This window comes from Giraffa tippelskirchi, chromosome 5 (genome assembly GCF_054371585.1).
Source record: "Giraffa tippelskirchi isolate mGirTip1 chromosome 5, T2T-mGirTip1v1.2.pri, whole genome shotgun sequence".
NCBI lineage: Eukaryota > Metazoa > Chordata > Mammalia > Artiodactyla > Giraffidae > Giraffa > Giraffa tippelskirchi.
Window position 1 is genome coordinate 71,491,470 of NC_137279.1, and position 23,564 is coordinate 71,515,033.

The window sequence follows — 23,564 nt, forward strand, 5'->3', positions numbered from 1 at the left end:
TGTTAGAAGAAAAGAGAGAAACACACTTAAGCTACAAATGGAGATCAATGATGGATCATGAAGTTTTTACCCTGAAGGTAGACTGAGTTTCGAAAAATCCTGACATGCAAGTCTTGAAAGATCTAGTGTAATATTGATCTCCTATGACTAATGGAATGAGCAGATGTGAGAAAACAGAATCCTTAAAGATAATGACAGAAGGATAGATGTAAGAACTAAATTTGCAGTTCCTTAAACAGCAAAGACTGACTGAGTTGTGTGAAAGGGGGAATGATCCTGGTGGTGGACGCTAAGGTAACTGGCTTACAACAATTATTAAGTTCTACCTCTGTTGAGGGGGTTACTCTATACATGTGCGTTTTTACAAAAAGTTATTTTGAAAGTAACAAATAGATAAAAACGTTTTAATGAAAAAACTTACATATAAATATGGAACATATAGATATATACAGAACATAAAGATAAAACTGTAGATAAAATACTAAATCGACACAGCAAAACAACTGAAGCTGTACTAAATGAGGGCCTTCAGGAGAGAAGCAATGAGGCCTCCCTTGATCTGGTCCAGATGAGGCTCCTAGTGCTGTGGGGTCTCCATCCCCTCTGGGGTCCAGGATGACATTCAGGTCCAGGTCTTCAGGGATACAGAGCAGAGCCTGCAACACCAACACAGGTGATGGAGTCCCTGGGAGGTGCAGAGTCGGACAGAGGAGGGCTCCCTGGGGAGGGTGTGCAGGACCCAGAAGACTTCCCAGGATCTAGACTTGGCTCTGGGGCTCAGATCTGCAGGACACTGGGTCTGTTTGCTGCTCTTTGCTGAGGGCATTGTCTGTTAGTGGGAAGTGTTTAGAAATGTTCCACAGGAGCAAGTACACCTGGGCATCTGGCCGGCAAACCTCAATTGATGGGTCCCTTGGACAATGAGACTCAGGCAGAGGAACAGGGGACTCTGGGATCCAGGACTAAAAGCTTGGGTCTCCCCTTCCCTCTAGGCCCTGGGAAGAGCAGGAGGTCAGATGACACAGTGGGTAGGAGAACATGCCCACCTATCCTACACTCAGTACAACTGCTCCTGAGACCTGAGTGTTGGAAATGGACAGACACCTGGAGTCTCTGTTTTCCTGAATAATCATTTCTAACCCCCAACCAAACCCTCCTGAGGTTTATGATTTTAAACTGTTATTATATTATAAAAAAGTACATTTTATCTGTTTAGCATATTACAACATTAAAATCTGAGAGAAGGCATTTTTTTCAACCTGTAATAAAACAAGATATGTTATTAATGACAGACTTGGAAACAAAAGGAACATGAGCAACTTGTTCCTGACACTCATCCCAGGTGTGCTGCTCAGTCTCTTGAGTCATGTCCGAGTCTGTGCAACCCTGTGGCTGATAGCCCACCAGGCTCCTCAGTCACTGGGATTCTTCAGGCGGAAACACTGCAGTGCGTTGCCATTACCTTCTCCAGGGGATCTGCCCTACCCAGAAATTGAACCCAAGTGTCTTGTGTCTCCTGCATCGGCAGGTGGGCTCTTTACCACGAGCACCACCCTCCCAAGTGCACACGGCACTGAATTGCTTTCTGGTGATTCTTCAGTTGGACACAGACACAGAAGAATCCACAGAACCTCCAACTCCTGGTTGAGAGATGCTGCCCTGAGGTGACCCAGGACCCCAGGGTTCCAGATCCTGAGGGACCCCAGACTCGGGCACCCCCCAGGCTGGCTGGGACCCTCAGGACCAGGGAGCACCCACAGGGAGGCAGAGCTGCCAGGTGACCCCCTGTCTGCGCGAGCTCTGGGCTCCTGTGTCTCCTTCACTCTGTTCCCAGAGCCCAGGACTGGGGAGGGCGAGGCCACCCCAACCTCTCTCTGCAGCTGGTGATGGACTAGGGGTGCCCCTGCTGCCTCTAGGGGGGTTGGAGGGCAGAGCTGGGTCCTGCAGAAGGAGATGAGGAAGCCCCCAGGGGGGATCTTCACGACAACACGCTGCAACAGCAGCTGCTGGACTCTTGCACACGGTGGCCCCACAGTGCCTCCAGCCTCCCTGCAAATGTAAGAGCTGCCAGAGGAGCCAGCCCAGCAACCTCGGGGGCATCTGGGGACGGGACCTGTGCCCTGGGGAGACGAGCTCAGGGCATCCTCCACTCGTCTGCACAGATTGTTACCACCCACTTGTCTCCACTTTTGTTGTCACACTCAGCAGCAGACCCCAGTGTTTTTGCTGGTGATTCTGAAGCACCAACAAGCGAGTGGGGATCATGATGGGGACATGGGCCCTCGTCTGCCTCACCTTTTCACCCCAGGTCCCACGTTCACACTTTCTCTTCCAGGTCTTCTTCATCAGCACTGTTGACATCTCCAGAAGCAATCTTCAAAAAGATGACCAGAGATTTTTTTGGTATTTGGAAGGAAGAGATCAGTCAGGCAGGTCCAGTCCCTCCCAGGGCAGGAAAACAACCATATGGGCTATCTCAGGGCAGTGCAAACTTCATGGGTCCCCTTCAGCCATGTGGGTCCAGACCTGCTGACTCCAGCCTCAACTCCTGCTCAGGCCACTCATGGTAACAAAGCCAGGTTCAAGGGTGCAGACATGAGGTCTGGAGCCAGGGTTATGCTAAGAAAGTGGGGGAAGAGGGCTGCAGAGAGATTTCATAGATTTTATATAAGCTCCCAAGTCCCCAAGTGCCTACAAGAGACCAGGTCCTGCAGAAGGATAATCATAAAAAGATGGAAAGTGGAGAAAAGGAAGGGTTACAAAGAAGATTCTATTGATCAGAATAAGAGGGAACATTTTTAAAAGATATGAAAGAAGAAATAAATGACCTCGATAGTCTTGCTCTCCTCCAAATCTTTATTATCTGCCTTGCAGTTTTCTGGTGTCTGAGGGCAGCAGTCATCTGGAGAGGCTGTGGGAAAGCAAAGGGGAGATTTAGAGTCAGGATGTGACCAGGGGACCCTGTGCTCCTCACAACCTGGCCGGGGACCCCTGGTGACCTTTTCTCCAGGGACCTCCCAGGGCCTCATTGTTTCACTTCTGCAGTGAAAAAGTGGGTTTCTGATCTCCAACATCTGTTGCCACCCTCAGCTTGTCTATGAGTGACGAGGAATGACACCATTACCAGCTGTTTCTCCTCCAGGCGGTCACTGTCTCCATGCACCTCTGCCCCAGACCTTGCTTGCCTCCTTCTCCAGCTGTTTCCCCTCTACTTCCTTCATCATTTCTCTCCTCTAGTCACTGTTCCTTTCCTTCCTCCTTGAGCCTTCACCAACCCTAGAGTTCTCCAACATGGACACATTGGAAGAAGGACCATGGGTGTATGGCCACCGTCTCTAAGCAGTCCATTATTTAATTAAACAATCCATCCCTCCCAGGAAGGGCCTGGCAAGGACATGAGAGTCTTTTGAGCCCTGGAGGAGGGAAGGACAAAAAGTTCATGTAACAGAGACTCTCCCATTGCCTGAGGTGACCTCAGTGACCTGGGAGATACTTAATGCTCTCGGCAACACCCTAAGTTTACCAGACTCTTAGAGAGGATAGAGGTAAACATTTTCAATTTCATTTAGCCAGAAATGGAAAAAAGAAATCCAAAAATATATATGGAACCCCTAAGGACTCCAAATAGACACAGTAATCTGGAGAACTAATATCATAGTTTCTCACCTCCTGATTTCAAAATACATTACAAAGATATAGGGATCAAAGCTGTAAGATAGTGACATAGAAACACATGCATAGCCCTAAAGACCAGAATAAAGAGCCCCAAGTAAACTCATGGATACATGGTCAAATGAAATTCACCAAGTTTCTAAGACAAGAAAATAGTGAAAGGGTAGTCTCTTCAACAATCAGTAGGATGAAAAGATAACCTACAGAAAACATTACAAACAATGTATCAGATAAGGAGATCATACTCAAATTAAATAAAATACCACAACTCAAGTGCAAAACAAATTAAAAAATAAAAGGTAAATAAATGAGTTGAGGAGTGTGCAAAGATGGTGATCAAAACCACCTAGAGCTTCTGTCTGGAGGGAGCACTGGGTTCTAAGAGGAGCAATGACTCTGAGTCCTGAGTCTCTGACCTAGGTCTGGTCAGTCCCAGGAGACGAGGTCAGCAGGGCATCGAGAGCAAATGTGTAAAGAAAGCCAGCAGCCCTTTCACAGTCTCTAGTATTTGTGGACATATTGGTCTCTAGTGGCAGCTGGACATGGACTGCTCTCACGAAGAAGCACCTTCAGCACAGCATCCTTGGGGAGGTGTGGTGCTGAGGTGAGCTCCAGGAGACTCAGCCCAGGCAGGGACGCCAGAGCACATGTGCTGTGACTCATCCAACCCTGAGAGCACCCTTCATACAAGGAACAAACAGTGAGGACAAACATGAGGGGACAGCACAAGTCCTGAAAATGCAGAGGGAGAGAGTTCATGTCTCACCCACCACCTGACACTCACTGCAAGAACTTGGTCTCCACTGTCAAGTGACTATGAGACTTGTGTGCCCACTAGGATATGGCCATCATAGGAGAATTTAAACATGAAGCCAAAGTCCCTCGTGCATACTACCCTGTAGGTACTAACCAGAAGCCCAGCTTTCCTATTTGGCAGTGAAAGGACAAGGAACAAGGAGTCTTGTGAGAAAGGATATTTCTAAGTGGAAAAGCAAGAAGAGATGACTATAAGCACAACAGAATAAACCACGTGGACACATAGCTCTACTATATTATTAAACCATGAAAAGAACAAACCACAACTCTAGACATATTTCCTTCTTCTTCCTCAGTTTATATTCATCTCCAAAGAAGCAGGTGTAACTCAAATGGTCCAGGAACCCTCTCCCTCTAAATCCCACCTGAGAGTTGTTCCCTACCTGCATTCTCTTCCACATCACTGCTGCTAACACTTTCCAGGAAGCAGTCTGTAGAAAGACAACCATGAGCAATAATACAGTTATTGTACCAGTTGACCCACCCATCTCTCCTCCACTTGGCTCACACAGCATCTCCCTGGTCTTCCCTCCAGGTTCACAGACCTCCACTGTGCTTTGTGAAGTCAGAGCCCTTCAACAAGATGGTGATCACAGTTGAACATATTCACATGAGAAAGAGATGCTGAGAGAATTACCTTTTAACCTTACACTTCTACAGGCTCAATATAGCTCTTGCATTCAAGCTTACAAATCTGAAATTCCAACGCTTATGGACACTTTTGAAATATGGCTAGTGTGACCAAGCAATGTATGGTTTTTGTGATTGATGGGCTTCCCTTGTAGCTCAGTCGGTAAAGAATCTGCCTGCAGTACAGGTGACCCGGGTTCGATCCCTGGGTTGGGAAGATCCCCTGGAGAAGGAAATGGCTGACCCACTCCAGTATCCTTGCCTGGAAAATCTCATGGACACAGGAGCCTGGTGGGCTGCAGTCCACGGGGTCACAAAGAGTCAGGCATGACTGAGCGACTAACACTAATATAAAAAGTTAATTATTATTGAAATATGTTAATTATAGATAGGCAGCTCTAGCTAGTGGCTACTACACCGGAAAGTTCAGCTCTAAGAGCTCCACAGACAAGGAAAAGGCAACTAATTGCCTGTTCTGGTTTTTCTTTATTCCAGATGATATGATGGCCTGATAAGATCATTCATATGTAGGTATATCTGGGGCTCTTGAACCCAGTCCAGGCATTGGAAGAGTGCTTGTGAACATCCCAATAGTACTGGAGTTGATAGCCGTTCTCTTCTCCAGGGGATTTTCCCAGCCCAGGAATTCAACCCAGGTCCCCTGCATTTCAGGTGGATTCTTTACCAGCTGAGCCACAAGTGAAGCCCAAGAATACTAGAGTGGGTAGACTATCCCTTCTCTAGTAGATAGCCCTGACTCAGGAATCAAACCAGGACCTCCTGCATTGCAGGCAGATTGTTTAACAACTGAGCTATCAGTGACGCTCTAGTAAGGTGAACACTCAGATTCAAAGAAAATTCTCAGGAGGGAGCTCATTTATAGGCAGAGATAAAGGGCATGGCCCAGCACTCGTGTATTACAAGTAACCAGAATGTAGGTACGGAGGGAAGGGAGGAACATTCACTCTGTTCGTGAGCCCATCTTTCCCATCCCTGACTCTAGAGGACCCAAGCAAGGCATGTTAGGAAGTGAAAGATTTGTGCACTGAAAACCATAGAACACTATTGAAAGAAAGAAGAGACAAGTAATCAGAATATCGTATCATATTCATAGACTGGAATATTTAGTGTTGTTGACCTTCCTATACTCCTAAAAGTGATGTACGTATATATTGAAACCACTTACAAAACCCCGTGTCATTTTAATAAAATGGAAAAAAAATCCCCCAAACTAAAACTTACGGAATCCAAAAGAAACCCAAAGAGCAAAAGCAGTCTTGAGCACTGAATTACAAAGACAAAAACATGTGGCAAAACTGTTGACTGCTAAGAACCAACAACAGCTAACAGACTGGTGTGCTGTGCCGCAAACGGAAACAGTGTGGCTCTTTTTGAGCAAATGCTGCTAAGAGGCAAGTAGTGGCTGCAGCCCATAGCAAAGGAGGCTATGATACGTTCTACAAGAAAAGGATGGTCAGTCATGCTTTGCCTATCTATTCAGTCACACCTGCACAGACAGACATCAAGAACCCAACACTGAAAAATAAAGGTCTCTGAAGAATAAATAGCACATTTTTTCTCAAAAAAACACAAAACAAAACAGTCTTGAGAGCAAAGAACAACAATGGGGCCCTTCGGGCTTCCTGAATTCAAAACAGTAAGAATGCCACAACAGTCAAAACTGTGTTCTACCTGCAATAAAATAGGCAGAGAAACCAATGAATCGTAAGGAGGGAATCTTGAATAAAGTGACATGTGTGGCCAAATGATATTTGCCAAGGATCTAACATTGTCAAGTGAAGAAAGGATCGTCTCCTCAAAAATCAATAGAAAGGCAATCTATAGCATCAAAGAAGTATCAGCAAACTTTGTATCTGAATAAAGGGCTAATATCCAGAACATATAAGCAACTGCTAAAACTCAACTTCAAAATAATAGCAGGCAAATAACTGACTTTAAAAAATGTGCAAAAAGCTTCAATAGACATTTGTTCATAGAAGACATAGAATCAATACACAGATCAATACATAGATCAATACACATAGGAAATGTGCTCAGCATCACTAAGTAGCAAGTGAAGTACTTAGTGGAAATGGAAACCAAGTCAAAAGGAGATATCACCTTTCAGGATGTGTATTATACAAAGAAAATAACAGATGTTGGCAAGGATGTAGAGAGGTGGAACTTCTTTGCCTGTTGGTAGGAATGATAAATGACATAGTCATTATGGAACAGTTTGGAAGTCCCTCAAAAATTATTAAGAAAATTATCATAAGATCCAGCAATCATTTATTTGAGTTTATGTCCAACGGAGATAAAAGTAGAATGCTCCAGGAGATATCTATAATCTCATATCCATTGCTGCATTGTACACAACCATCAAGATAGAAAAACTGCTGTGTCCAAGGGCAGATAAATCAAGACAGAAAATGTAGTGCATACATATACTGGAATGTGATTCAGGCTTTAAAAATGAAGGCAATCCTGTCATTTGAAGCAATGAATGAAGTGGGAGGCTATTGGTAAGAGTGAAATAAGCTAGTCACAGGAGGACAAATACTGAACAATTCCATTTACCTGAGGTATCGAAAGGAAAGTTCAGGGAAGCAGAGAATAAAAGTGTGGATCCAAGAGCTGGGAAGAGCTTGACACAGGGAGCGTCTGTTCAATGGTTACAGAATTTTAGTGGCAAGATGGAAAAGTTCTAGAGATGTGCTAAACAACATGGTGCATTGAGTTAACAGGACAGACTGGACACTTCAAAGGTTAAGAGGCAAAGCTGCACTGAACTTCCTCCATTTATGCCGGGAGCCTCCTCCTTTCTCAGATTCCTCTAAAACTGGGTGTTGCTTGTGGGTACCACCAGAGGCTCCCTGCAGAAGGAAGGAGCCTCCCCAGTACTGGGGGCCTTGGATGAGGGGGGAAGATTCACTCTGAGGCTCTAATAGAAAGAGTTTGAATGAGGGAAGCGGCAGAGTGATGAATCGTGAGGAATCAAAATGCTATAAGACCTACTAAGTGATGAGATTTTCTATTAAATGAAGGTGTGATTGACCCAGAAAGGGGGATTGTGAAACACAGTTTTGCTCATCAAGAATCTTGTAGGGCTTCCCTGGTGGCTCAGTGGTTAAGAATCTACCTGCCAATGCAGGAGATAGAAGTTCAACCCCTGGTCTGGGAAGATTCCATCTGCTGTGGAGCAACTAAACCATGCACCACAACTACTGAGCCCACGTGCCAAAATGATGGAAGCCCGAGAGCCCTGGAAGCCATGCTCTGCCACAAAGAAGCCACCAACGTGAGAGGCCTATGCACCACAACGAGAGAGGTGCCCTTGCACTCCGTAAGTAGAAAAAAGCCTGGGCAGCAACGAAGACCAAGAACAGCCAATAAAAAATTTAATAAAAATTAAAAAGAATCCTGTAAACATCTTCCTGGGTAGTGATGGGATTTGTCTTCCTGGGAAAAAGATGTTCACTTGGTATAAAATCAATGGATACAGTGAATGTATATACTTTGTTTAATTTTTAGATACATGAACATTCGTGGTGCATTTTTATGGGAAATTTTTTTGGGTTGACACCAGTAACAGTGACATTTAGGGTGACAGATACTGAGGAAAACACAACAAAATCACACACACAAAGAATCACACTATTCATTATACATAGAGATACACCCAGTCCCATGGACACAAACCTACACTATTAACCATAATACAGCTTCTTCTTGGAACTACCGTAATCATCCACATTGGCCTCTTGTAAATTACTTTCTAACACCAGGGCCCCTATACTCATTCTCAGCAGGAATTTGGAATCAGTTTGCCCTCTACACTAAAACCAGCGAGAAAGCCCCAACTTTCTCATCTACAAAGTTTTTTTTCTCCCAAAGTAAATGATTCTATAATACATACCATTTTCACATCCTGAAAGGGCCACCTGCAAGTACAGAAGAGAAGACACTAAGAGGGTAAGATCACATAGATGCACAGTCTTTGGTTTATTTGGTGACAGTAGAAAACCTGATGAGGAGCAGTGGTGGAGTCCAGGGAACCCAGCAAGATCAGAGCACACATACTCAGGATGAAAGGCAAGACCTTTGCCTGGAGGATGGAATTTCTAAGTCCATTTAGGTTGGAAATTGCAGAATTCTTTTCCTAGAAGAAATGTTGCTGCAGGAGAGAGAACTCTGTACTCTACAGAGTGTAATGGATGCCAACAATTTTAGTATCTTGTGGACTGAGGAATCATGAGTTGGTAATAAGACTCTCATCTACATTATCCCAACCAAGGGAATTGTCTCTATCTGAAGGGAAATCCCTCAGACTCTCAACTTAATTCTACTGAAAGAGAAATGAAACAATATTTCTATCTCAGACCAGAAAAAACAAACAAACAAACAGAAAAACCAGCTTGCCTTGGAGAAACACTGAGTCTCTTCTGTCTTGTCACGTGGTGGGTTGACTGACAGGTCCTCAGTGAAGCCTAGAGGGACACAGAGTAGCTGTTACAACACTGGTGAGGCTGCTCAGGAAACATTCAGGGGGTTTTCTCTTTGTGTGGACATGGGGTGCTGTGTACGGATGTGCAGGGTTAATAAGCATGAGGTGAACTTGTGTTCATCCACCCTCTTTGGAGGAGGAAGGAAAGTAAAGGAGAGGAAGAAGGAAATGAAAATAGAACTTTGGCTTTCTAGCTAGAGGAACCTAATCAACATGAAATATTCAATCTAAAAAAAGGAAAGCTCTAAAACGTGTGTATTGTTCAATGAAACAGACCCGTGACTCCTCCTGCTTATTGTGAGCTCCTGATAAATTACCACTGTCCCTTGATTTTTCCCAGATCACTCTTCTCCAGGATCTACAGTTGCCGATATTCTACTCATCATGTTTTTTATGAGACTTTGTACTTGATTAAAAGTGATCTCTGTTAGAGAACTGAATCCAATATTGGGCAAAGTATGCTATTCTATTAATTCACTAATCAACTCTCTTAAATAAAATCAAATATACAAGATTTGGCAATACTGAATTCCTGCCATTTAATAAGAGCCACTACCAATGATATAGTATTTTTCTATCAATATTTGTTTTCTATAGAATGTGTGCATGTCTACTGAATCAGTTCATGTCCACCTTCACAAGGGCAATATGTATAGTGGGAATGTTGATTATAGGAAGCACAGTTCCTCCACCAGTCTTCCAGGGGAGCTAGAGGGACACAGAGCTGCTGTCAGGACACGGGTGAGGATGCTTATCAATCACTCAGTGTTTCTTTCTTTCTTTTTTTTTCTATTATTTCATGGGGACATAGGGTTGAGTGTATGCATGAGGGAGGTTAGTAGCTATGGACTGAGCTGCTGTTGAATCATCCTCTTTGCTGGATGAAGGAGAGCAAAGGAGAGGAGCAGGAAAGAAATGAAACAGTGTTTCTGCATTTTGACTAGGGATAACCTAAATGATGAGGAAAAAAGAAACACTAAGATGCATGCCAACTTTCAATGACAGAGACCCATGACCCTCCTGCCTGTTTAGAGGATCAGTTAAATGGCCCCTGTCTTCTGGATTTTTTCCCAGATCATTGCCTCCTCAGGATCCACATTTGTAGCTATTGAAATTACTATATTTTTTCGTAGACTTTGTTCTTGATAAAAGCAAACTCTGTTAGAGGGCTGAATTCAATCCTGCCTTTCCAAATAGCTATCATTAATCATGTGATATTCTTTCCCAGTCTTCATTTTCCAAACCATGTTTGCCTGTCCACTGAGTCAGTGGTTGTTCACACTCACAGAAGTCATATAGTTAGTGGGACAGTTCATTATAGACAGGAAACAGGGTGATGCTGACTTTGTCTGAACCAGCTGTTCAGGAGATTACAACAAAAGTAATGGTCATTAGACTAACTACCAAGTTCCACTGTGAGATCTGTTTGACACCTTCCATTGACTGTGTGCTACAAGGTCTGGTCAATGTAAGGTTTATGGTAACGTCACCCAGTACAATGAAATGTTTCCTTGATATAACCTGCTCTTGTTCTTGTTTAAGCAATGACACTAGCATCAACACATATGACAAGCATTGTCTACATAAGGCCACACAACTCTCAAGATCTGAGAGCTGACCAGGAGGATACGACCCCATGGTGCCTTTTACCCTAATGACTGTGCCAAAGTTGTCTGTTAATCCACCTTTGGTTGCCCTGGGTTTCATGACCACTGAGCCCACCTTACAATGAGTCTGGACCTCTGGAGCTGCCAGTACCTCCAGCCATGGACATAGATGCAGGGACCCCCTTGCTCCATGACTAGGATCCCATGGCTGAGTGATCAGTGCAGGTCAGGGGTCCAGAGCAGTCACACTGGGACCACCCCCAGGTTCTCAGTTTGTCTTTTAAACATAGGAGATCAAGAGCTTGGGCCATTTTTCTCAGCACCATCTCCATCTGAGGAAAATGTATACTAACCAGACTTGAGGACTGGCTGAGTTGAGGAAAGAGTCAGGTAATATATAGACAATGCCCAGTGGTGATGAGAAGTGTTTAGAAAGTTCCCAGTTGACTCGTGCTGTGTAAGAGGGAAACATCTCCTGAGGAAACACACCTACATAGAGCTTCGGAATCACACCACACGGGCCCACACACAGGCCCCCAAACCTGATTCACACAAACCCACAGCATCTAAACGATGGAGTTGTTTCCAGAAACTGTAGAACACAGACACTGTTCTTTCCTTGATATCAGTCTCTTCCCTGCAGCCCCAGGCCTCATCCCCTCTAGCAATCCAGTATTAGGGTGACTCTCCATACAGAGCCAGCAAGCAAGCCCCACCTTCATCAACTAGATTGTTCCTCAGCAAAGGCACAAGCCCTGAATATTTACCTTGTTCTTTGGCTTCTCCATAGGCCTGTGATTAGAGAGAAGATAACAGTGTGAGGGTGTCAGCATCATCTGTTCTCTGTAGTAAGCCTGCTGTTACTAATTTTTGTCCTCAGATGACTAATACTCTTTAAGTCAATGGCTCCAAAAGAAAACAGAGAGGACCCTTGTGGAAAAGGCTGGACTGTTTCACACAAGAGCTCTCACTTTCAATTTGACCAACAATTACAGCAATTATTTTTGAAACAGGAAAGATTTCTAATGAGGAAAATACCTAGAGTGGTAACTGATGCTGTCCTTTTTAAATGTCCTTTTGAATCAAGTCTGTGTTGATAATAAGTTTATTCTCAATATTTCCCCAGCCAAGGAACTCCATACCTCAGTGATAATGTACATTGTCAGATTACTATAACTGTATTCAAATGAATATAAAATAAAGAAGTGAAGCAACCGTCTTATCCCAGATAAAGACAGGTGAGCTCACCTTCAGGGTCCTTGGAGGCTCAACAGCCTCTGGTGCAGCCTCGTCCGAGCCCTGGAGCAGCTCCTCCACCGGGTCCTCCTGGGGAGCTAGAGGGGCACAGAATAGCCGTCAGGACAGAGGTGAGTCTGCTCACGCAGTGTTGTTTTTGGGTGGGGACAGGTGGTGGTGTGTTGCAGGAAGGAGGTTAGTGACTATAATGAACTGCTGTTGAATCATCTTCTTTGCAGAAGGAAGAAGAGCAAAAAAGATGTTTAGGAAAGAAATGAAACAAATTATTCCTTTTTTCTAGTGATAACCTAACAGCTGAGGGAAAAAAAACCCACTAAAGTGCATGCCAGCTTTCAATGAAAGAGACCCATGACCCTCCTGACTGTTTAGAGCTTCTGCTAAACTGCCCTTGTCTCCTGGATTTCTTCCTAGATCACTGCCTCCCCAGAATCCACAGTTACAGCTATTATACTTTACCAAGTCTTCCATCAGAATTTCTTCTTGATTAAAAGCAAATTCTTTTAGATGACTGAATTCTATCCTACTTTTCCAAATAGCTATAATCAATCATGTGATTATTTTTTCAGTCTTCATTTTCCGGACAATGTTTGCCTGTCCACTGAGTCATGGACACTGTGGCTGTCCACACTCACAACAGTGATACATTTTGGGAACAGCTTATCATGGAGAGATACCATGAGGTGAATGCTCACTGTCTGTGACTAGGCTGTGCAGGAGATTTACAACACAAGTCATGGTCACTAGCTTAACTATCAAGTTCCACTGTGAGATCTATTTGACACATTCCCTTGAGTGTGTCCTACAGGGTTTAATCAATGTAAGGGTTATGTTAATGTCACCCAACAAAAAAATATCTTCCTGATGATAATCTACGTTTTTGCTTGTTTAAGCAATGACACTAGCACCAACAAACATGACCTACATTGTCTACACAAGGCCACACAACTCTCAGAATCTGTGAGTTGACCAGAAGGATGTTAGTATTGAAGTGCCTTTCACACTAATGACTGTGCCAAAGTTGGCTCTTAATACACCTATGTTTGCCCTGGGTTCCATGACCACTGAGCCCATCTTAAAATGATGGACATGGTCTGGATCTGTGGAGCTCTAGTACCTCCAGGCATAAACATAGATGCAGGGACCCCCTTGCTCCATGACTAGGATCCCATGAGAGTGATAAGTGCAGGTCAGGGGTCCAGAGCAGTCACACTGGGACCACCCCCAGGTTCTCAGTTTGTCTTTTGAACATAGGAGGTCAAGAGCTTGGGCCATTTTTCGCAGCACCATCTCCATCTGAGGAAAATGTGTATTAACCAAACTTGAGGAATGACTGAGTTGAAAAAGAATCAGGTGATGTATAACCAGTGTGTAGGGCTGATGAGAAGTGTTTAGAAAGTTCACAGCTGACTTGTGCTGTCTAAGAGGGAAACATCTCCTGAGGAAACACACACACACAGCTTCAAAATCACACCACATGGGCCCACACCTGGGCCCGCAAACCTGATTCACACAAACCCACAGCATCCAAATGATATAACTGTTTCCAGGGACCACAGAACACAGACATTGCTCTTTCCTTGAGATCAGTCTCTTCTCTGCACCCAAGCCCTCACCCCCTGTAGGAATCCAGCCTTAGGGCACCTCTCTAACCAGATCCAGCAATAAAGTCCCACCTTCATAACTAGACTGTTCCTCAGCAAAGGCATAATCCTTGAATACTTACCATGTTCATAGACTGCTCCATGTGCCTGTGATTAGAGAGAAGAAAACAGTGTGAGGGTGTCAGTGTCATGTGTTCTCTGCAGTAAGTCTTCTGTTATCTGATTTTTGTCCTCCAATAACTAAAACTCTTTAAGTTGATGGCTCCAAAAGAAAACAGAGAGGACTCACGTTGAAAAGACTGGACTGTTCCAAGAAAGAGCTCTCAGTTTCAATGTGACCAAGAATTACAAAACTGTTTTTCAAGGAGGAAACATTTCTACAGACAGCAGTAACTGATGCTGTCTTTTTTTAAGTGCCCTTGTAAATCACATCTGTTTTTATAAAAGATTTATCTCAATATTTCTCCAGCCAAGGATTTGTATACATCAGTGATAATGTACATTGTCAAATTACTATAACTGTATTCCACTGAATAAAAAATAAAGAAGTGAAGAAGCAGGCTTCTCTGAGATAAAGACAGTTGAGTTTACCTTCAGGGTCCTCAGAGGCTCTTCCTCAGCCCAGGCCTGGTGCACATCCACCACCAGTTCCTCCGGGAAAGCTAGAGGGACACAGAACAGCCATCAGGACACAGGTGAGGCTGCTCACCAACCGCTCAGGGTTTTTTGTTTGTGTTAGGTTTGATGGGGACATGGAGTGCGGTGTATGCATGAGGGAGATTAGTAACTATAGGCTGAGCTGCTGGTGAATCATCCCTTTGCTGAAGGAAGGAGAGCAAAGGAGAGGAACAGGAAAGAAATGAAATGGAGCTTATGTCTTTTATCTAGTGATAACCTAACCAATGAGGAAAAAAGAAACACTAAAATGCATGCTAGTTTTCAATGACAGAGGCCCATGACTCTCCTGCCTGGTTAGAGTTTCTGCTAAATCTCCCCTGTCTTCTGGATTTCTTCCTAGATCACTGCCTCCCCAGGATCCACAGTTACACCATTGTACTTACTAAGTTTTCTATGAGACTCTGTTCTTCATTAAAAGCAAACTTTGTTAGAGGACTGTATTCAATCTTACCTTTCCAAAAAGCTATTATCAATCACATGATTTTTTTTTCAGTCTTCATTTTACAAACAATATTTGCATGTCCACTAAGCGGCTGTCTGCACTCACAGAAGCCTTAGTTTTTTGGGACAGTTCATTATGGAGAGAAACCATGAGGTGAGTACTGACTGTCTCTAACCGAGCGGTGCAGGAGATTTACAACAAAAGTCATGGTCACTAGGCTAACTATCAAATTCCACTGTGAGATCTACTTGACACCTTCCCTTGAGTGTGTGCTATAGGGTTTAATCAATGTAAGGCTTATGGTAATGTCACTCAGTACAATAAAATATCTCCCTGATTATAATCTGCTTTTGTCCTTGTTGAAGCAATGACAGTAGCACCAACAGATATGACCTACATTGTCTACACAAGGCCACACAACCCTCAGAATTTGTGAGTTGACCAGGAAAATGTTGAGTCCCAAGGTGCCTTTCATACTAATGACTCTGCCAAAGTTGGCTGTTAAGCCACCTATGGTTGTCCTGGGTTTTTGACCACTGAGCCCATCTTATAATGATAGGCACGATCTGGACCTCTGGAGCTTCTCGTACCTCTAGGTGTAAACATAGATGCAGGGACCCCTTGGTAAATGACTGAGGATGCCATTGGGACCACCCCTAGGTTCTCAGTTTGGCTTTTCCACTTAGGAGGTCAAGAACTTGGGCTATTTTCTCATCACCATCTCCATTTGAGGAAAATGAATATTAACCCAACTTGAGGAGTGTTTGAGTTGAGGAAAGAATCAGCTAATGTATAGCCAGTGTGCAGTGTGATGAGAAGTGTTTACAATGTTCACAGTTGACTTGTGCTGTCTAAGACGGAAACATGTCCTGAGGAAACACACACACACACAGAGCTTCAGAATCACACCACATGGGCACGTACTTGAGACCCCAAACCTGATTCACACAAACCCACAGCATCTAAATGATGTAGTTTTTTCCAGATATTATAGAACACAGACATTGTTCTTTCCTGGGAGATCAGTCTCTTCTCCGCACCCCAGCACTCACTCCTGTAGGAATCCAGCATCAGGGTGCCTCTCCAACCAGAGCTAGCAAGAGAACCCCACCTTCATTAGTTAGATTGTTCCTCAGCAGAGTGATGATCCCTGAATATTTACCATGTTCACAGGCAGCTGCGGATGCCTGTGATTTGAGAGAAGAAAACAGTGTGAAAGTGTCAGCATCTTGTGTTCTCTGCAGTAAGTTTTCTTTTATCTAATTTTTGACCTCAGATAACTAAAACTCTATGTCAGTGGCCCCAAAATAAAACAGAGAGGTCCTTGTTGAAAAGACTCGTCTGTTTCATGTAAGATCTCTCAGTTTCAATTTGACCAACAATTACAAAATTATTTTTCAAGAAGGAAACCTTTCTGCTGAGCAAAGACCTACAATAGTAACTGATGCTGTCTTTTCTTAATGTCTTTTTGAATCAGGTCTGTGTTGATAATGGATTTATCCTCAATGTTTCACCAACCAAGGAATTACATACATCAGTGCCAATGTACCTTGTCAGATTACTATAACTGCAATAAACTGAATAAAAAGTAAAGAAGTGAAGCAACAGTCTCATCCCATTTTAAGAAAGGTGAGCTTACCTTCAGGGTATTCAGAGGCTTTCCCTCAGTCCAGCCCTGGGGCAGTTCTACCACTAGGTCCTTCTGTGGATCTAGAGGAACACAGAGTATCTATTAGATCACAGGTGAGACTGCTCACCCATCACTCAGTTTTTCTTTTTTTTTTTTTTTTTTTTGATGGGGACAGGTGGTGGAGTGTATGCATAAGACCTTAATAACTATGAATTGAGCTGCTGTTGAATCACCCTCGTTGCTGGATGAAGGAGAGCAAAGCAAAGGAGCAGGAAATAATGAAATAGAACTTCTGTATTTTAACTAGTGATAACCTAACAGCTCAGAAAAAAAGAAACACTAAAATGAATCCCAGTTTTCAATGACAGAGACTCATGAACCTCCTGCCTATTCAGAGCTTCTGCTAAATCATCCTTGTCTTCTGGATTTCTTCCTAGATCACTGCCTCCCCAAGATTCAGGTTATAGCTATTGTACTTACTAAGTTTTCTATGAGACTTTGTTCTTGATTAAAAGCAAGCTCTGCTAGAGGACTGGATTCAATTCTACCTTGCCAAATAGCTATTATCAATCCCAAGTCTTTTTCCCAGTATTCCTTTTCCCCAATCTTCATTGTCCAAAAAATATTTGTATGTCCACATAGTTAGTGGCTGTTCATACTCACAGAAGTCATACATTTAGTGGGACAGTTTATTGTGAAGAGGAAGCATGGGGGAACTTCTCAGACCCAGGTGTGCAGAGATTTACAACCAGTGTCATGCTCACTAGGCTAACTACCAAGTCCCACTGTGAATCTATTTGACACCTTCCCTTGAGTGTGTGCTACCAGGTTTAATCAATGTAAGTCTTATGATAATGTCACCCAGTACAGTGAAATATCTCCCAATGATAATCTGTTCTTGCCCTGTTTAAGCATCGACAGAGGACCAACAGGTATGAGCTACAATGTCTCCACAAGGCCACACAACTCTCCGAATCTGTGAGTTGATCAGGAGGATGCAAGTCCCGGGGTGCCTTTCACAATAATGACTGTGCCAAAGTCGGCGTTAAGCCACCTATGGTTGTCCTGGGTTCTGTGACCACTAAGCCCATCTTATAATGATGGGCATGGTCTGAACTTCTGGAGGTTCTAGAACCTCCAGGCATGGACAGAGATGAGGGATCGCATTGCTCCATGAATGAGGATCGCATGGCTGAGTGACAAGTGCAGGTCAGGAGTTCAGAGCTGTCACACTGGGACTACACCTAGGTTCTCAGTTTGGCTTTTCAATCAGTTCAGTTCAGTTCAGTTCAGTCGCTCAGTCGTGTCCAACTCTTTGCGACCCCATGAATTGCAGCACGCCGGGCCTCTCTGTCCATCACCAACTCCTGGAATCTACCCAAACCCAAGTCCATCGAGTCAGTGATGCCATCCAACCATCTCATTCTCTGTTGTGGAGGTTAAACCTTGGGCCTTTTTTCTCAGCACCATCATCATTTGAGGAAAATAAGTATTAACCAAACTTGAGGAATGACTGAGCTAAGGAAAGAATCAGGTAATGTATGATCAATGTGCAGTGGTGATGAGAAGTGTTTAGAAAGTTCACAGTTGACTTATGCTGTGTAAGAGGGAAACATCTTGTGAGGAAACACACACACATACACAGCTTCAAAATCACACCACATGGGCCCCAAACCCTGATTCACACAAACCCTCAGCATCTAAATGATGTAGTGTTTCCAGAGACTGTAAAACACATACATTGTTCTTTCCTGAGAGATCAGTCTCTTCTCTGCACCCCTAGCCCTCACCCCTGCAGGAATCCAGCATTAGGGCAACTCTCTAACCAGAGCTGGCAAGAGAGCCCCACCTTCATCAGCTAGATTGTTCCTCAGCAGAGGGATGATCCCTGAATATTTACCGTGTTCATAGACTGCTCCGTATGCCTGTGATTGGAGAGAAGAAAACAGTGGGAGTATATCAACATCTTGGGTTCTCTGAACTAGGTCTTCTGTTATCTGATTTTTGTCCTCAGATAACTAAAACTATTTAGTCAATGACCCCATAACAAAACAGAGAGGTCCCCTGTTGAAAAGGTTAGGCTGCTTCATGTAAGATCTTTCAGTTGTAATTTGACCACCAATTACAAAATTATTTTTCAAGAAGGAAAAATTTCTGCTGAACAAAGTACCTGATGCTGTCTGATGCAGTAACTGATGCTGTCTTTTTTTAATGTCCTTTTGAGTAAGATCTATGTTGATAATAGGTCTATCCTCAATATTTCACCATTCAAAGAATTGCATGCATCAGTGATAATGGACATTGTCAAATTACTATAACAATATCCAGCTGAATAAACTATAAAGAAGTTAAGCAACAGTCATGTCCCAGATATAGGTAGGTGAGCTTACCTTCAGGGTACTCAGAGACTGTTCCTCAGCCCAGGCCTGGCTCAGTTCCTCAATCAGGTCCTCCTGGGTATCTGGAGGGTCACAGAGTAGCTATCAGGACACTGGTGAGCCTGTTCACCAATAACTCAGCATTTTTTTTGTTTAAATGGGGACATGTGGTGCAGTGTATGCATAAGGGAGGCTAGTAACTATGGACTGAGCTGCTGCTAAATAATCCTCTTTCCTGGATGAAGGAAAGTATAAGAGAGGAGCAGGAAAAAAAAAAAAAAAAAGAAACCGAGCTTCTGCATTTAACTAGTGATAACCTAACCAAAGGGGATAAAAGAAACACTAAAATGCATGCCAGTTTTCAATGACAGAGACCTGTGACCCTCCTGCCTGCTTAGAGCTTCTGCTAAATCGCTCCTCTCTTCTGGATTTCTTCCTAGATCACTGCCTCCCCAGGATCCACAGTTACACTATTGTACTTATCAAGTGTTCTATGACACTTTGTTCTTCATTAAGAGCAAACTCTGTTAGTGGACTGATTTTAATCTTAACTTTCCAAATAGCTATAATCAATCATGTGATACTTTTTTTCAATCTTCATTTTTGAAATAGTTTTTGCATGTCCACTGAATCAGTGACTGTCCACACTCACAGAAAGAATTCCTACACTTTTGGTACAGTTCATTATGGAGAGAAACCATGAGGTGAATGCTGACTGTCTCTGGCCCAGCTGTGCAGGAGATTTACAACAAAAGTCATGATCACTAGGATAAACTATCAAATTCCACTGTGAGATCTATTTGACACCTTCCTTTGAGTGTGTGCTATAGGGTTTAATCAATGTAAGGCTTATGGTAATGTCACTCAATACAATAAAATGTCTCCCTGATTATAATCTGCTTTTGTCTTTGTTGAAGCAATGACAGTAGCACCAACAGATATGACCTACATTGTCTACACAAGGCCACACAACCCTCAGAATCTGTGAGCTGACCAGGAGAATGTGAGTCCTGAGGTGCCTTTCACACTAATGACTGTGCCAAAGTTGGTGTTAATCCACCTTTCCTTGCCTTGGGTTTCATGACCGCTAAGCTCACCTTATAATGACGGATGGGCATGGTCTGGAACTCTGGAGGTGCTAGTACCTCCAGGCAGAAACATAGATGTAGGGACCCCCTTGCTCCATGACTAGGATCCCATGGCTGAGTGATCAGTGCAGGTCAGGGGTCCAGAGCAGTCACACTGGGACCACCCCCAGGTTCTCAGTTTGGCTTGTCCACTTAGGAGGTCAAGAGCTTGGGCCATTTTTCCCAGCACCACCTCCATTTGGGGAGAATGAATATTAACCAAACTTGAGGAATGGCTGAGTTGAGGAAAGAACCAAGTAATGTATAGCCAGTGTGCAGTGGCGATGAGAAGTGCTTAGAAAGTTCCCAGTTGACTTGTGTTGTGTAAGAGGGAAACATCTCGTGAGGAAACACACACACACACAAACACACACACAGAGCTTCAGAATCACAACACATGGGCACACATATGGGCCCACAACCCTGATTCACACAAACCCACAGCATCTAAATGATGTAGTTTTTTCCAGGGACCATAGAACACAGGCACCCTGATATATCAGTCTCTTCTCTGCACCCCTAGCCCTCACCCCTGTAGGAATACAGCATCAGGGGGCCTCTCAAACCAGAGCCAGAAAGAGAGCCCCACCTTCATCAACTACATTGTTCCTCAGTAGAAGGAAGATCCCTGAATACTTACCATGTTCATCAGCTGCTTCACATGCCTGTGATTAGAGAGAAGAAAAGAGTGTGAGGGTGTCAACATCTTGAGTACTGTGCATTCAAGTCTTTTGTTCTCTTTTTGTCCTCAGAAAACCAAATGGGAAAGTGTTGTTGAGTCCATAGCCCCAAAACAAAACATAGAGGACTTCTGTAGGAAAGGTTGAAGCTTTTCCTGGACGATCTCTCAAGCCATTTTGACCAGCAATTAAAAAATTTTATTTCAATAAAAAATATTTTCTGCTGAGGAAACTGCTCCTGACTACAGTTTTTAATTTATGTTGCCATTTTTTTTCAATGCCCTTTTGAGTTATTTATCTTCTGGGAAAGACTCAACATTCATCCATCAAATTAAAAATTGCATATATCAGCTGTCTTGAATATTTTCAACTTTTATTTGAATTCAGCTAAAAAAGTAAAGTCATGAAGCAACACTTTTATCTCAGACAAATAAGGGGTACTTACCAAAGAGGTGGGCAAAGCCTCTTCCTCCAACTTTGAATTAGACACCTCCTCCGCCTGGTCCTCAGGGAGCTCTAGAAGGACATAGAGGAATTATCAGGACATCTGTGATGCTGATCGGGAAGACCTTGTTAATGTGGATACACAGGGGAACTGTGTGGACGTGGGTGGTTAATAAGTGTGGGCTGAGATGTGTTGGACAAGCTTCCTCATGGGTGGAGGAAGGCAAAGGAGATGAACGTTTCAGAAATGAGTCAGAGAGCCTTTAACTTTCTCCCTAAGGGGAACCTGCTGAGGAAACTGCTTCTGACTACATTTTGTAATTTACATTGTCATTTTTTTTTAAATGCCCTTTTGAATTATTTATCTGCTGGGAAAGACTCAACATTCATCCATCAAATTAAAAACTATATACATCAGCTGTCTTGAATATTTTGAACCTTCATTTGAGTTCAGCTAAAAAATAAAGTCATGAAGCAACAGTTTTCAATTTGAAATTGTCAGTCTAACAAAGGGAAACACTAAAAATCACACTATGCTTCAGTAGTCATGTACAGTTGAGAGACTTGGAACATAAAGAAGGCTGAGTGCCAAAGAATTGATGCTTTAGAACAGTGGTGCTGAAGAGACTCTTGAGAGTTCCTTGGAAAGCAAGGAGATCAAGCCAGTTAATCCTAAAGGAAATCAACATTGAATATTCATTGGAAGGACTGATGCTGAAGCTTCAATACTTTGGCCACCTGATGTGAAGGGCAGACTCACTGGAAAAGCCCCTGATGCTGGGAAAGATTGAGGGCAGGAGGAAAGGGTTGGGGGACACAGAGGATGAGCTGTCTGGATAGCATCATCGACTCAGTGGGCACGAATTTGAGCAAACTCCAGGAGATGGAGAAGGACAGGGAAGCCTGGTGTGCTGCTGCCCATGGGCTCACAAACAGTCAGACACAATTTAGCAGTTGAGCATTGTGATCAAAGATACATTGTATTTATTCTTTTCGTAATTTTTATGAATTAAAAAGTTCCGTATAATTTTCTATATTCACAATGCTGTGTATCTATCAATACCATCTACATATAAATCTTTTTAATCAGATCCAGTATAACCTCTGTATGCATTAAGTCATTATCCACTTTCCCTCTTGCCTCCTGGCTTTGGTAATTTCTATTTCCAGTTTCTGTGAGTTACCCTATTCTATGTACTTTAAGCCAGTAGAATCATACAATATTTGTCTTTTTGTGCCCGCCTTATTTCACTAACTATAAAAATTTTTTGTATTATTTGGGCCATCCATTTTGTAGCATATTTCAATCCTTAACTCATTTTTATGGCTGAATAGTATTTCATTCTGACTATATATCATATTTTATTTATCCATTATTCTCATGATGGTCTTCGGGTCGTTTCTATCATTTGAGTACTAATAGCATACTGTGAACATTAGAGTACAGATTTCTGTATGGTACGATAATGATGATAAATAATATTGTGCATCTTTAAAATATCATTAATTGTAACAACACAAAGTACAATGGCAGCCCACTCCAGTATTCTTGCCTGGAGAATCCCATGGATGGAGGAGCCTGGTAGGCTGCAGTCCATGGGGTCGCTGGGAGTCGGAGACGACTGAGCGACTTCCCTTTCACTTTTCTCTTTCATGCATTGGAGAAGGAAATGGCAACCCACTCCAGTGTTCTTGCCTGGAAAATCCTAGGGACGGTGGAGCCTGGTGGGCTGCCGTCTATAGGGTCGCACAGAATCGGACACGACTGAAGCAACTTAGCAGCAGCAGCAGCAAAGTGTGAATCTTAGGTGAACTATGGATTTTTAATTACTAAAAATATATTATCTCACTAATTGTAATAAATGTACCACACATATGTTATCTGTGAGTAACATTTGCTAGCTGAAACTGAAGTGATGGGATATAGGAATTTTCTATATTATCTGTACAACTTTTTTGTCAATGTAATCCTGTTCTAAATAAAGTCTAATGATTTAAAGAAATTTTGAAACATGGCTTTAGGGAGGAACATATCACTACTAACGTTAAAAATTTAGCTAATGTCCAAACCACAGCTAGAGAACATCTTCACTCTTAA

At 43.1% G+C, this 23,564-nt stretch overlaps 1 protein-coding gene across 1 annotated transcript in view; it reads right to left on the reverse strand.

Moving 5' to 3' along the window:
* Positions 1–390: 390 nt before the first annotated feature.
* Positions 391–23,564, reverse strand: part of LOC145505192 (uncharacterized) — a 104,113-nt gene continuing 80,939 nt past the window's right edge. Inside the window, exons 6-21 of the mRNA XM_081486970.1 lie at positions 21,468–21,538; positions 20,983–21,007; positions 19,228–19,298; positions 18,738–18,762; positions 16,847–16,917; positions 16,370–16,394; positions 14,679–14,749; positions 14,210–14,234; positions 12,478–12,563; positions 11,997–12,021; positions 9,538–9,605; positions 9,035–9,059; positions 4,872–4,919; positions 2,829–2,911; positions 2,296–2,374; positions 391–656 (exon numbers count right to left, since the gene is read on the reverse strand). Coding sequence (XP_081343096.1) covers positions 2,318–2,374; positions 2,829–2,911; positions 4,872–4,919; positions 9,035–9,059; positions 9,538–9,605; positions 11,997–12,021; positions 12,478–12,563; positions 14,210–14,234; positions 14,679–14,749; positions 16,370–16,394; positions 16,847–16,917; positions 18,738–18,762; positions 19,228–19,298; positions 20,983–21,007; positions 21,468–21,538 — 776 coding nt within the window. The 3' untranslated portion in view covers positions 391–656; positions 2,296–2,317. The remainder of the gene's footprint in view (positions 657–2,295; positions 2,375–2,828; positions 2,912–4,871; positions 4,920–9,034; positions 9,060–9,537; positions 9,606–11,996; positions 12,022–12,477; positions 12,564–14,209; positions 14,235–14,678; positions 14,750–16,369; positions 16,395–16,846; positions 16,918–18,737; positions 18,763–19,227; positions 19,299–20,982; positions 21,008–21,467; positions 21,539–23,564) is intronic.